General features: G+C 43.1%; 1 protein-coding gene across 1 annotated transcript; it reads left to right on the forward strand.

Moving 5' to 3' along the window:
• Positions 1–1,919: 1,919 nt before the first annotated feature.
• LOC120035976 (zinc finger protein 2 homolog) lies at positions 1,920–14,505 on the forward strand. Its single transcript, XM_038982464.1, has 4 exons — positions 1,920–2,031; positions 9,587–9,803; positions 10,295–11,341; positions 14,501–14,505. The coding sequence occupies exons 2-4, from the start codon at positions 9,605–9,607 to the stop codon at positions 14,503–14,505; spliced, it is 1,251 nt and encodes a 416-aa protein (XP_038838392.1). The 5' UTR covers positions 1,920–2,031; positions 9,587–9,604.
• Positions 14,506–15,022: the final 517 nt, after the last annotated feature.

Here is a 15,022-nt window from a genome sequence, read left to right on the forward strand (position 1 = left end):
TTTGCCCGACAAAGTGATGTTAGGATATATAAGTTATCCTGTACAAACTTTTGTGCCGAATACGATACATTGTTACAGGTGTCAAGCTTATGGGCATGTGGCAGCAGTGTGTAGGAGGGAGGTTCCTAGGTGTGAGAAGTGTGCAGACGGGCATGAGACAAAGGAATGTGTAGCATTGGGGAAAGTAGTGGTATGTGTTAATTGTAGGGGTGCTCATGGGGCTGGGGATCAGAAATGTCCGGTGCGAGAGACTCAGGTTGAGGTTTCCAGGGTTAGATTAGTGCAGCAGTTGTATGCTGAGGCAGTGAAGAAAGTAGATAGATGGGTCAATGGGAGGGATCCTGAGAGGAGTGGTGTAAGTAGTAGATCTGCACCAGTACAGAGGGATAGGCCGAGGAGTGATGTATGCTTCAGTAAGATTGTCTTTTTAGCGTTCATAGCAATGGTTATCAACTTTACTGAAAGGATGGAAAATAAGTCGCAGAAAATAGAGGTTGTGGTGGCAGCTGCATAGAAGTATTTGGTTGTACGAGAAGAGATACAGCGTGTAGAGTTGAGAAGATGGTGTCCTGTCCTTTCAGGCTGTTGGCCTGAAGTATGACTAAATAGATTAGTGGAGTAGGGTGGTGGGTTTTTAACGAATGTAGGGTTAGATGTGAAATGACACAATCCAACAATTATTCGGGAATAGGTTTGATTTTTGCTCTTTCGCATGCCCAAATAAGCTATTTACCAACAGGGGTATTTCTAGGATTTTAAAACATTGGGGGCTTAGCCCACAGCCAGTAGGGGGGTTTGTGGGCATCCTCCCCCACCCCCCAAAAATAAACAAAAATCAGTTGAAGTTGGAAGTTTACATACACTTAGGTTGGAGTCATTAAAACTCGTTTTTCAACCACTCCACAAATTTCTTGTTAACAAACTATAGTTTTGGCAAGTCAGTTAGGACATCTACAAGTCATTTTTCCAACAATTGTTTACAGACAGATTATTTCACATAACTCACTGTATCACAATTCCAGTGGGTCAGAAGTTTACATATAGTAAGTTGACTGTGCCTTTAAACAGCTTGGAAAATTCCAGAAAATGTCATGGCTTTAGAAGCTTCTTATAGGCTAATTGACATAGTTTGAGTCAATTGGAGGTGTACTTGTGGATGTATTTCAAATGGACAGTGACCCCAAGCATACTTCCAAAGTTGTGACAAAATGGCTTAAGGACAACAAAGTCATTGTATTGGAGTGGCCATCACAAAACCCTGACCTCAAGTCTATAGAACATGTGTGGGCAGAACTGAAAAAGCATGTGCAAGCAAAGTAGAGGAAGTAGAGGAAGATGGGTCAAGGGGGAGGGATCCTGAGAGGAGTGGTGTAAGTAATAGATCTATACCAGTACAGAGGGAAGGCCAACAAGTGATATATGTTTCAGTAAGATTGGATTTTTAGCATTTATAGCAATGGTTATCAACTGTACTGCAGGGATGGAATGTAAATCACAGAAAATTGAAGTTGTGGTGGCTTAGCTGCAGAGGTATTTGGGTGTGTGACACTTGACATCAGAAGAGTTACAGGGTGTGTTAAGTGGTGGTGTCCCATCCTTTCAGGTTGTTGACCTGAGGTAGGAGTAAATATATTTAAATAGTGGAGTAGGGTGATGTTATTTAAAAATATATATATATATTATTATTTTTTGTGAGTGAGTGTTATATGGTAGGGTATTTGTTTATTTTTTTTTCAAACAAAGTATAAGGAAGTTCTACTCCAGTCTAGTAGGTGGCGGTAATGCAACATGTATTGGATGCCAACCGCCGTTAAACCACATCGAAGAAGAAGACGTATTTCCGCCAGAGGCCAGCAACACATGCACAACGACCACGCTGATACGACGCTCACGAACATTTTCTGCCGCATCTCATAATCCAGACCAAACGCACTCGGGAAGTGGATGAATGTTTCCGCATGCTCTACGAGACCTCACCATTTCATCAAGTTCTTCTCGGCTAAATAATTAGCTACAGGGAATCAGTTCAAGGTAACATATTGCGAATTTCAAATGTTAAACTTGAGCTTGTAGCACGGTCTGTAAACTAACGCAGTCCACGATTAAACGGCAGTGGTTGCCGCGGCCTGGCTTTGTTGTTCTCCCAGCTAGCTAACTAGCGAGCTGTTAGCCACTCGTTAGCTAGCTACACATCTCCCGTCCAACCCGTTTGTGTCGATAGCTAGCTAACAAACTAACTTAATTTCGGGGTAACGGTTGAGTTGAAGTGACTTTTACTTAATAGTTAGCCAGCTGTCGTCTCATTGTGAGTAAACTGACTGTGGCGATGAATTAGCTAACCGCCAGCTCATTGTTTAGCCACAGATGGCTTAACGAAATATGTTTTATAACTACAGTAACGTTAATCTATTTAGCTACTGTAGGTAGCAACATTGGCTGGACTAACCGTTGCTAATCTGACTACCGGTTATGAAAACAGCGAATCCCTAACCCTTTTCCATAACGTTTTCAAGCAAATTTAAGAAGGAATGTCTACTTGTAACATCTTTCGTGTTTCTATCAAAAATAATGGCGCTGTGAAGCAGGCACACAAGCGTTTCGCTACACCCAAAATAACATCCACTAAATATGTGTATGTGACCAATTTGATTTGAAGAATAACTAAATACTTCCGGGTCACGGATGTTTTTGAATCCTTCAGTATAAGAGTCGTTATGTGTACGTATGCAGTAAGGCCAGAGGAGGTGTGGTATATGGCAAAGAGCGGGGGGGGGGGGGGGGGGGGGGGGGGGGGGAGAAGAGATGGGAGGGGGCACAGCCAGAACCATGCATCTGTAATCCAAAAGATGTAGGCTATCGCAAATCAAGTTTTATTTGTCACATACACATGGTGAGCAGATGTTAATGTGAGTCTAGTGAAATGCTTGTGCTTCTAGTTCCGACCGTGTGTAACAGTTTAGCTTCCGTCCCTCTCCTCGCCCCTACCTGGGCTCGAACCAGGGACCCTCTGCACACATCGACAACAGCCACCCTCGAAGCATCGTTACCCATCGCTCCACAAAAGCCGCGGCCCTTGCAGAGCAAGGGGAACAACTACTTCAAGGCCTCAGAGCGAGTGATGTCACCGATTGAAACGCTAATAGCACCACCGCTAACTAGCTAGCCATTTCACATCGGTTACACGTGCAGTACTGTGTTTGCATTTTCTTAGTTCACTAAAGTAGGGGCTATCGACTCTCTTCTACACCCAGCAGACAGAAGACCAAACACACTCTAGCGTTTTTCATAGTGAAGAGAAAGAGGAGCCAGCGAGTTAGAAAGAGGATCGGGGCAGACAGAACCATTTGTATAGGCTATGTATCTTGGTTACCTGTCTTGTCTAGCAATGCATCGTAAATTTACCAAAAGTATACATTAGGCTGTCAATGACTATGGTTAAGCTATTCTTCATGGTGCCAGTGTATTGAAGCTGAACATTGCTAAATGCATCAGTTTAATTGGCCCTAAATATGCAATAAAGAAGTATTGCCTATAGCTTATTTAATGAAACCATGGCTGGCTGTTGATGTCCTAGGTTAGGGCTCTCAATCCTGTTCCTGGAGAGCAACCTTTCTGTAGGTTTTTTGCTCCAACCCCAATTTGTAACTATCCTGATCCAGCTTTAAAAAGCAGCTAATTATTGAATCACATGCGCTAGATTAGGGTTGGAGCGAAAAACCTACAGGAGGGTAGCTCGACACGAACAGGGTTGGAGAGCCCTGTCCTAGGCAATAGATCTCTAAGCAGCGTCCCCCGCTAAAGCTTTTGGAAATAGCAAGTTCACTTGTCATCCATAAACACAATCAAGTGCAAATACGGTTCAGCAACTGGAGTCAGCAGGATTGTGGGGCGTTATTAGGAAGGACGTCTACCATGGATCGCTACAATAATGAATAGGATCACATTTCATCAATTTAAATATTATGAGGAAGACCTATACATTTGGCAGACAAGCACGAGTTATCAGTGTAGCCTGTTATTGTCTAGACGTGACGTTAAAATATCTTCACGCCTACAATAAAAACCGCCGGGCTTCCGTCATAACTTCAATGTAAAAAAAGATATATATATATATAGTCCTACACATCACCTAGGCCTTTTTTATAGGCTGCGTTGATGAGCAAATGGGCAGTATCGAGCTCATGTCAGTTCTCTAGAACGCAAATGTAGTCTTCCTAGTAGGACTGCAATAATGAGGTGGTGTGTGCGTATCCATTTCAGCGTGTTTTGGGAGTCGGGCGAGAGTCGACTCCTAAGACTCCAACCACAGGGGGGTCAGAGTCGACTCCAACCACAGGGGGCCAGAGTCGACTCCAACCACAGGGGGGTCAGAGTCGACTCCAACCACAGGGGGGTCAGAGTCGACTCCAACCACAGGGGGGTCAGAGTCGACTCCAACCACAGGGGGGTCAGAGTCGACTCCAACCACAGGGGGGTCAGAGTCGACTCCAACCACAGGGGGGTCAGAGTCGACTCCAACCACAGGGGGGTCAGAGTCGACTCCAACCACAGGGGGGTCAGAGTCGACTCCAACCACAGGGGGGTCAGAGTCGACTCCAACCACAGGGGGGTCAGAGTCGACTCCAACCACAGGGGGGTCAGAGTCGACTCCAACCACAGGGGGGTCAGAGTCGACTCCAACCACAGGGGGGTCAGAGTCGACTCCAACCACAGGGGGGTCAGAGTCGACTCCAACCACAGGGGGGTCAGAGTCGACTCAAACTCCTGAAGTTGTGCACAACTACCTGGACACAAGCCCTTAGCCGTGGTATATTGGCCATGGGCTCCTGAGTGGCGCAGCGGTCTAAGGCACTGAGACGCGTCACTACATACACCCTGGTTCGAATCCAGCTGTATCACAATCATCCGTGATTGGGTGTATCATAGGGCGTCGCACAATTATAAACTGGTTAACTAAAGTAATTTGACCAGTAAAAATATTGGTCTTATCACACCCGCGGTGTACGTACGGGATATTCAACGAGGGTTATGTGTTCTATGGAAAATAATGAGTGACGTGGAAGGTGTTTTCGGGAACTGATACAACTGACCTATTTTCCAGAGAACGCATAGAGCCCCGAGTTGATTATCCCTTTTATAACATGGCTATAATTTAACACATTTGCCGGTAGAAATGTGTTCAACATCCACTGAAGTAGCTAGCAAGTTTACTAGATAGCTACAGTAGTTGCTGTGGTAACAGACAGACTTGCTAGTTTAGCTAACCAAACCACCAGTCCTAGCTTGCTATTATGAAAAACGAATTCAACAATACAAATACTGTTTTCAATTTGACTTTTGCAGCTCAAAGACAACTTGTAAAAATTAACTATAGCAATTTTTTCCTAAGAGTTCATATTAAAGAGACGCCAATCAATTTAAATCCACTTGTTTCATATTGGACATAAATATTGTACCGTACATAATCGATTGTGTGTCCATAAAACCAGGGTCCAGCCAACAAACTAAAGTCCATAGCATACAAAACGGAAGAGTTTGACCCAAAAGTTTGTGTCTAATATGGAGAAAAAACCCTCTTGGATTTATGCTGATTGGCCACTCTTTAAGGCCCACAAAAGGGGTGTTACCTCTGTGTATTTAAAAACTAAAGGTGCTCCTGGGTAGAATGGACCCCCCCCCCCCCCGTTACTGTGACACAACGTACAGGCAATTATGTACAGTGCAATATGCATGTCCAATGTCAAACATTCTGCAATTAGAATGGGCTAAATAACAATGGGATTTTAATGTTTTCTAACGTTTATTCTAATATTACTATTTAGATTTTTTTTTGTTTTGTTGTGGTTACATTCAATATTTTTTATGACCTTAGCGGCCTATATAATAATAATAATATTAACAGTAGCATAAATGTTTTATTTGTATTACTGTTTCCATAGCTATCTCGTAACCATTACTCTTAATGCTGTTAACAATATTGTCAATGCTATAATATTATTTGTGCTACTAAGCCTATTAACTGTTAACTTTTTTGATATTGCTAAACAAAATTCTAAGTCTGCTAACATTTCCTTAAACATGTTTTAGTATGTTTATTCGTAACATTTTATAAGTCAATTATCAGTTTCCAACAATGTAATCCAAAAATTTGCATATTTCGCAAGATAAAATAATATTCTACTTCGTTAAACTCGTCGGATCATTTTCCATAAATGGATGTTGATATAACTCGTTTGAATGGTACATTTTATTATATTATGAATAAATCCATTTTGTGCATAACTCTAGATAAATCCAACAGAAGACCAACAAAACAATCTTGAAGCATGGAATCCGATTGGTCAGACTAGTGTTAAATATTCCTTATCACGGGTACATCCTGTTTTGGGTTTCTGCCTATAGGAATGGAGGAGAAAAATGGAGTTGTGGTCAGATTTGCCGAAAGAAGGGCGGTGGAGGGCCTTGTATGCATCGCGGAAGTTAAAGGAGCAGTGATCCAGTGTTTTGCCAGCGCGAGTGCTGTTAGAATTTAGGTAGCCTTGTTCTCAAATTTGCTTTGTTAATATCCCCAGTTACAATAAATGCTGCCTCAGGATATATGGTTTCCAGTTTGCATGAAGTCTAGTGAAGTTCCTTGAGGGCTGTCATGGTATTGGCTTGAGGGGGGATGTACACGGCTGTGATAATAACCGATGAGAATTCTCTTGGGAGATAATTTGGTCAGCGTTTGATTGTGAGGAATTCTAGGTCAGGTGAACAAAAGGACTTGAGTTCCTCTGTTACAATTACACCATGAGTTGTTAATCATGAAACACTTCTTCTTCCCGGAGAGATGTGTATGGACCAGCATCCCTGTGGAACGCTTTTGACATCTTGTAGAGTCCATGCTCTGATGAATTGAGGCTGTTCTGAGGGTGCAACTCAATATTATGACGGTGTTTCTAATGTTTGGTATTACTCCATGTGTACAGTAACACTTCCTCAAAATAGTCCAAATCAATCTAAAATAAATCAAGAAATATTTTCTTTGAGTTTTTACTGAAGAGGTATTAGTCGTGCAATGTTACATCTAAGATGTTTGGAGCAGTATTTCTCAAGTGTTTCTACTGGGAAGCATATGGTAAGCTTAAGGGATGGTTGATTGATTTACATTTAAGTCATTTAGCAGACGCTCTTATCCAGAGCGACTTACAAATTTAGACTTTATTTAACTAGGCAAGTCAGTTAAGAACAAATTCTTATTTTTCATTGACAGCCTAGGAACAGTGGGTTAACTGCCTTGTTCAAGGGCAGAACGACAGATTGTATCTTGTCAGCTCGGGGATTCGAACTTGCAACCTTTCGGTTACTAGTCCAACGCTCTAACCACTATGCTACCCTGCCGCCCCGGGAGGGTAGCATAGGAAGGAAGGAAGGTCCAATATAGTTTCTTGTTATTCAGAAAAGTTGGGTCTATCAATGATGTTCTGCGTGATGCAGAAGCTGTTGGCAAGTTAGGGACTTTGTTTCTGCATTTAGTTTGTAGACCCCTCGCTATTTTTATTGATTTTAGTCTAGCGACAAATTCAGCTACTTTTTTAGGCTGCCATGGGGAGTTTTCTATGGTTTTGATTAGGGATGCACCGATATGACATTTTTGGCCAATATCCGATATTTTCCTTGCCTTTAAAAAACGATACCGATATTTTTATAAAAGCGTCCATTTAAGCATTCTAGTAAATAGTTGAAATGCACACACTGAGCAAGAAGTTATTTTTTGGGGGCATTTACGTATTTCCCCATTACCCATAAAACATAATCAAAACCTATTTCTTTCACTTGTGCTGTTTTCGTTGTTCCGTCTCAACCTGGATTTCATCATATATGTCAAGCAGTGAAGTTTCAGCTCTGTTTTGTCCGTGGCTTCTCTTCCTCGGTGCGCACTGTCCATTTCCATCTTGTCCAGCTGTCTAACATTTCACGTAAACCCTGTTTCTTGTCTGCATCGAAGTAGTAGCGGTCCTTGTACCTAGCATCGAGCATGGTGGCGACGCCGTAAAGAGGCTCAGAGAGAATACCACCGAATTGCTTGTTCACAGACTCGTACTTTTCCAAGTTAACTGCCGACACAGACTGTGGGGTTTTGTTGAGCAGGCCATGAGGGTATCTGCAGACGCAGTTGATGAGCTTGTTTCTCGAGTCAGTTGTTCGAATGGAGCTAGGAGTGTTCATGCTTCCAAGTTTCAAACATGTTCTCAAATGCCATTTTGAAATGGAAGCAGCGGTATGAGAACCAGCACAGTCTTGAGCATGCAATACGGCTTTTCCTCAGTACGAAATCCTTGTCGACCCACTTTGCCGTCAGACTGAATGCTCATCTCTGGTCCATATGTCAGTTGTGAAGCTAATAGCAGTGACGCCCATAGAAAGTAGCTCATGGATGTGCGTTTCAACAATACTGTGCTACTCCGGTAGGGCTACATCTGAAAAATAGCGCCTACTTGGTAGTAGTGTACCGGTGCTTATATAAGCTACTATGTCAATCAATGATTTGTTCGTTCATGTCATCACACAGCATACAAGTCATTCATGATTTGAAATGCAATCAAGCATTTTAGTTAAAATAAAATAAAGCAAGCCTTGAATAATTAGCTTAAACAATAAATAAACTGTTCCATTTTCGGGTAATTGCATTCGCAAATGAATGTGACTGTTTTCTTTGCTGTAATAAAGGCTTGACAAAAAAAATTATCACGTTACAGGACTCTGGTATGCTGAAAGTATTGTGTTGTTAACATTGTTCCAAACAGTAAACATCCTCTGTGTCCATTTTTGCAGTTATGGTGTTTGGAGTTTGTTATAACCAATTTATGATATGCTATTGGTCAGGCCCTATCGGTCACGTGCATGCGATGCATACGTCTCACATAAAGAGCTAAATTAATATAGTTGATTTGATTAAAACATAGTATATGTCTATATATGGAGAAGTTAAAAGAACAGACAACTCTGTCTGTTCTTTTAACTTCTCCATATATACAGTGGGGAGAACAAGTATTTGATACACTGCCGATTTTGCAGGTTTTCCTACTTACAAAGCATGTAGAGGTCTGTAGTTTTTATCATAGGTACACTTCAACTGTGAGAGACGGAATCTAAAACAAAAACCAGAAAATCACATTGTATGATTTTTAAGTAATTAATTTGCATTTTATTGCAAAATTATTAAAATAAAATGCAAATTAATTACTTAAAAATCATACAATGTGATTTTCTGGATTTTTGTTTTAGATTCCGTCTCTCACAGTTGAAGTGTACCTATGATAAAAATTACAGACCTCTACATGTAGTAGGAAAACCTGCAAAATCGGCAGTGTATCAAATACTTGTTCTCCCCACTGTAGACATATACTATGTTTTAATCAAATCAACTTTATTAATTTAGCTTGTCTGATGCTTTCAGATCTTTTTTTTTTTATGGAAAAAGTGTTCCTGCTGGATGGGATGTGTGGTTAGCTAGCTTAGATACATTTTGGTATTTTCCAGAGCTATACCACAATCTAGGTTTGAAAGTCTCACACTCAACTCTTTCGGTCTCCTTTTTTAGATCCACCTCTAGCCTACCATGTCTGAACCGGGTTCTGGTTGTGGTGTTCCAGCCCAGAGAAGCCCACAGCGGGCTCCAGAGATGCTATCAGTGAAGCTGGGTGACTGCAATCAAACAGTGGAACTCAATGTGATTGTCAAAGAGGAGGAGGAGGAGAGAGAAATCAATGAGGGGGAGGAGGAAGAGAGAGAGGAGGACAGGGACTCTGTTGACTCAGGTAAATTCAGGCTAACAACCTCTTTAGTTCAGAGAGGTAAACTACAAAGCAATGAGTTAGTCAGCTAACTTTGATAAACAACCTGAAATAGCTATTAATTTTCTGGTTCAATAATTAAGAAATGTTTTCTTAGGTTTTTGGTTGTTGAGTTAATTAGACCATGACAATGTCTATCATATCTTTTTTTTTTAAGTTGTTATTTCTGAATTTTTAGGCTAGTTAGCTGGCTAACTCATTGATTCTGCTTTGTATTATAACCCTCCGGCTTCTGTATGTGTAAGAGGGAAGGTGAGTGCCAAAACAAAAATGACTACCGACCATTGCGCAACGCATTGTAATTTGACAATGGCATTATCTATGTGTAATGCAACAAGCCCATTGCAAAGTATTTCTTTCAATACTCTGTTAATTCTAATGACTGAATCTGATTCAACTTAAATACTTTGTTTCTCTCTGTCTTTCTTACCCTATATCTGTTCATATTCTTACAGCAGAGAGCCCCAACCCAGACTCAGTCAACAAGCCCAGTTCCACAGCATCAATACTACCTGGTTGTGGGAGTTACCCATGTCCTCAATGTGGAAAGTGTTTCAGTTCCTCAACTTTTCTAAAGAATCATCAGAGAGTACACACTGGAGAGAAACCTTTTGACTGCTCCGCATGTGGGAAAAGTTTCAGTGAGAAAGTAAACCTTAAGAGACATGAGAGAGTACATAGTGGAGAGAAGCCTTACCACGGCACCACATGTGGGAAGAGCTTCAATCATTCAGGAAGCCTTAAGGAACATCAGCGACTACATACATGGGAGAAACCTTACCATTGCTCTCTTTGTGGGAAGTGTTTCAGACGAGCAGGAGACCTGAAAACTCATAAGAAATCACACACTGGAAAGAAGCCTACCTGTACTTTCAATGTGATTGTCAAAGAGGAGGAAGAGGATGAGAAGGAAATCGAAAAGGAAAAGAGGGAAGAGGAGGAAAATAGTGTTGTAGTTGACCCACGTTCATCAAGACTACCTGGTCGTGGGAGTTACCCCTGCCCTCAATGTGGAAAGAGTTTCAGTTCCTCAGGTAATCTAAAGAATCATCAGTGTGAACACACTCAAGAGAAACCATTCCACAGTGCCACATGTGGGAAGAGTTTCAGTGTAAAAGTCAACCTCACGAGGCATGAGATGGTACATAGTGGAGGGAAGCCTTACCACTGCACCAAATGTGGGAAGAGCTTCGATCATTCTGGAAGCATTACACATAAAAGAGTACATACAGGGGAGAAGCCTTGCCACTGCTCTCTGTGTGGGGAGGGATTCACTCAGCTAAGAAGTCTTAAAAGTCATGAGAGAATATCCATTGGAGGGAAGCCTGCCTGTGCTTTCAATGTAATTGTCCAAGAGGAGGAGGGAGAAAAGATGGATGTTGAGGATACGGAGGACAATAGTGGTGTAGTTGACAGTGCACGTCAGAGCAAAAAACGAGGCGTAAGGTCGAAGGAATTGTCCATAGAGCTCCGAGACAGGATTGTGTCGAGGCACAGATCTGGGGAAGGGTACCAAAAAATTTCTGCAGCATTGAAGGTCCCCAAGAACACAGTGGCCTCCATCATTCTTAAATGGAAGAAGTTTGGAACCACCAAGACTCTTCCTAGAGCTGGCCGACCGACCAAACTTAGCAATTTGGGGAGAAGGGCCTTGGTCAGGGAGGTGACCAAGAACCCGATGGTCACTCTGACAAAGCTCCAGAGTTCCTCTGTGGAGATGCTTGTCCTTCTTGAAGGTTTTCCCATCTCTGCAGCACTCCACCAATCAGGCCTTTATGGTACAGTGGTCAGACGGAAGCCACTCCTCAGTAAAAGAAACATGACAGCCCGCTTGGAGTTTGCCAAAAGGCACCTAAAGGACTCTCAGACCATGAGAAACAAGATTCTTTGGTCTGATGAAACCAAGATTGAACTCTTTGGCATGAGTGCCAAGCGTCACATCACCATCCCTATGGTGAAGCATGGTGGTGGCAGCATCATGCTGTGGGGATGTTTTTCAGCTGCAGGGACTGGGAGACTAGTCAGGATTGAGGGAGAGCTGAACAGAGAAAAGTACAGAGAGATCCTTGATGAAAACCTGCTCCAGAGTGCCCAGGACCTTAGACTGGGTCAAAGGTTCACCTTCCAACAGGACAACAACCCTAAGCACACAGCCAAGACAACCCAGGAGTGGCTTCGGGACAAGTCTCTGAATGTCCTTGAGTGGCCCAGCCAGAGCCCGGACTTGAACCCAATCGAAAATCTCTGGAGAGACCTGAAAATAGCTGTGCAGCAACGCTCCCCATCCAACCTGACAGAGCTTGAGAGGATCTGCAGAGAAGAATGGGAGAAAATCCCCAAATACAGGTGTGCCAAGCTTGTAGCGTCATATCCAAGAAGGCTCGAGGCTGTAATCGCTGCCAAAGGTGCTTCAACAAAGTACTGAGTAAAGGGTCTGAATACTTATGTAAATGTGTTATTTTAATTAAATTTGCTAAAATTTCTAAACCTGTTTTTGCTTTGTCATTATGGGATATTGTGTAGAGTGACGATAAAAAAAAAAAAACTATTTTATCCATTTTAGAATAAGACTAATGTAACAAATGTGTAAGAAGTGAAGGGGTTGGAATACTTTCCGAATGGTTTGTATATGAACGCAGCTGCCACTTCATTAAAGCCGTTAGATGCAGTTTATCACAGCGCACTGCTCTTTATTATGGGATTCCCTACCAGCAAGTTGGTTGGCCCTCTGTGATGTCATCACTGCATTCTCTACCAGCAAGTTGGTTGGCCCTCTGTGATGTCATCGCTGCATTCTCTACCAGCAAGTTGGTTGGCCCTCTGCATTCTCTACCAGCAAGTTGGTTGGCCCTCTGTGATGTCATCACTGCATTCTCTACCAGAAAGTTGGTTGGCCCTCTGTCACGTAGGTAAATAAATTGCTATCTTTTCATTTATAAAGCCCTTTTACAAAAAGTCTCACCGTACCTAACCTGTTTACCACACCCGGTCTCCGGGATGGTTAACTCTGGAAACTCCTTTGGTCTCTACTGAGTTAGTAGGTACATCAGCTTTTAGTTTTCTTGCACCTTATTTGTGGAACAATCTTCAAAATGTTGTTAAATTTGTTTTGATGCCGCTATGGGCAATTCAGAAAGCTGATTGAGGACCTTATAACTGATGAATGTTTATTTCTGCTTGCATTTTGTATTTATACTGGGGGGGGGGGGGGGGATATTAACGCAACAATTTCTACGATTTTACTGAGAGTTCATATAAGGAAATCGGTATATTGAAATCAATTCCTTAAGCCCTAAAATGTAATAGTTTGGTGGCCATTTGATTAATTGTTCAGCGGTCTTATGGCTTGGGGGTAGAAGCTATTAAGGAGCCTTTTTGTCCTATACTTGGCGCTCCGGTACTGCTTGCCGTGCGGTAGCAAAGAACATTCTATGACCTGGGTGACTGGAGTCTCTGACAAGTTTATGGGCTTTCCGCTTTCCTCGTATATAGGTCCTGGATTGCAGGAAGCTTGGCCCCATTGATGTACTGGGCCATACGCATTACCCTCTGTAGCGCCTTACGGTCCGATGCCGAGCAGTTGCCATACCAGGCGGCGATGCAACCAGTCAGGATGCTCTCGATGGTGCAGCTGTAGAACTTTTTGAGGATCTGGGCACCCATGCCAAATCTTTTCAGTCTCCTGAGGGGGAAAAGGTTTGGTCGTGCCCTCTTCACGACTGTCTTGGTGTGTTTGGACACTGATAGTTCGTTGGTCATGTGGACGCCAAGGAATTTGAAACTTGACCTGCTCCACTACAGCCCCATTGATGTTAATGGGGGCCTGTTTGGCCCGCTTTTCCTGTAGTCCACAATCAGCTCCTTTGCCTTGCTCACATTGAGGGAGAGGTTGTTGTCTTGGCACCACACTGACGGTTCCCTGACCACCTCCCTATAGGCTGTCTCATCATCGGTGATCAGGCCTACCACTGTTGTCGTCTGCAAGCTGATGGTGTTGGAGTCGTATTTGGCCATGCAGTCGTGGGTGAACAGGGAGTACAGGAGGGAACTAATTACACACCCCATGAGGGGCCCCAGTGTTGAGGATCAGCATGGCAGACGTGTTGCCTGCCCTTACCAACTGGGGGCGGCCCATCAGGAAGTCCAGGATCCAGTTGCAGAGGGAGGTGTTTAGTCCCAGGGTCCTTAGCTTAGTGATGAGCTTCGTGGGCACTATGGTATTGAACGCTGAGCTGTAGTCAATGAACAGCATTCTCACATAGGTGTTCCTTTTCTCCAGGTGGGAAAGGCAGTGTGGAGTGCGATTGAGATTGCGTCATCTGTGGATCTGTTGGGGCAGTATACAAATTGGAGTCGGTCTAGGGTTGTGGTCTCCAAACTTTTCATAGTCCCGTACCCCTTTAGACATTCAACCTCCAGCTGCGCACCCACTCTAGCACCAGGGTCAGCCCACTCAAGTGTAGTTTTTTCCATCATTGTAAGCCTGCCACACACACTATACGATACATTTATTAACATAAGAATTTGTGTTTTTTTCACAACCCGGCTTGTGGGAAGTGACAAAGAGCTCTTATAGGACCAGGGCACAAATAATTATCAATCATTTTGCTCTTTATTTAACCGTCTTACATATAAAACCTTATTTGTATAACTCACCACAGGTTAATGAGAAAGGTGTGCTTGAGTGGATGCACATAACTCTGCAATGTTGGGTTGTATTGGAGAGAGGCTCAGTCTTAAATCATTTTCCACGCACAGTTTGTGCCTGTATTTAGTTCTCATGCTAGTGAGGGCCGAGAATCCACTCTCACATAGGTACGTGGTTGCAAAGGGCATCAGTGTCTTAACAGCGAGATTTGCCAAAGCCAGGATACTCTGAGCGGAGCCCAATCCAGAAATCTGGCAGTGCCTTCTGATTTAAATTCAATTTTCACAGAACACTTGTTGCAATTTCGATGAGGCTCTCTTGTTCAGATATCGGTAAGTGGACTGGAGGCAGGGCATGAATGGAATAACGAATCCAGTTGTTTGCGTCATCCGTTTTGGGAAAGTACCTGTACCAGTAAAGCTTTCATCCGTCCCCTCGCCCCTGGGCTCGAACCAGGGACCCTCTGCACAGAGACAACAGTCACCCACGAAGCATCGTTACCCATCGCGCCACAAAAGCCGCGGCCCTTGCAGAG

Source organism: Salvelinus namaycush, unplaced genomic scaffold (assembly GCF_016432855.1).
Source record: "Salvelinus namaycush isolate Seneca unplaced genomic scaffold, SaNama_1.0 Scaffold117, whole genome shotgun sequence".
In the NCBI taxonomy this organism is placed as follows: domain Eukaryota; kingdom Metazoa; phylum Chordata; class Actinopteri; order Salmoniformes; family Salmonidae; genus Salvelinus; species Salvelinus namaycush.

Coding starts and splice junctions, on each gene's coding strand:
- LOC120035976 (XM_038982464.1), top strand. CDS start 9,605: ATGTCTGAACCGGGTTCTGGTTGTGGTGTTCCAGCCCAGAGAAGCCCA. Junction 9,804..10,294: donor CAGGGACTCTGTTGACTCAG/GTAAATTCAGGC, acceptor ATATTCTTACAG/CAGAGAGCCCCAACCCAGAC.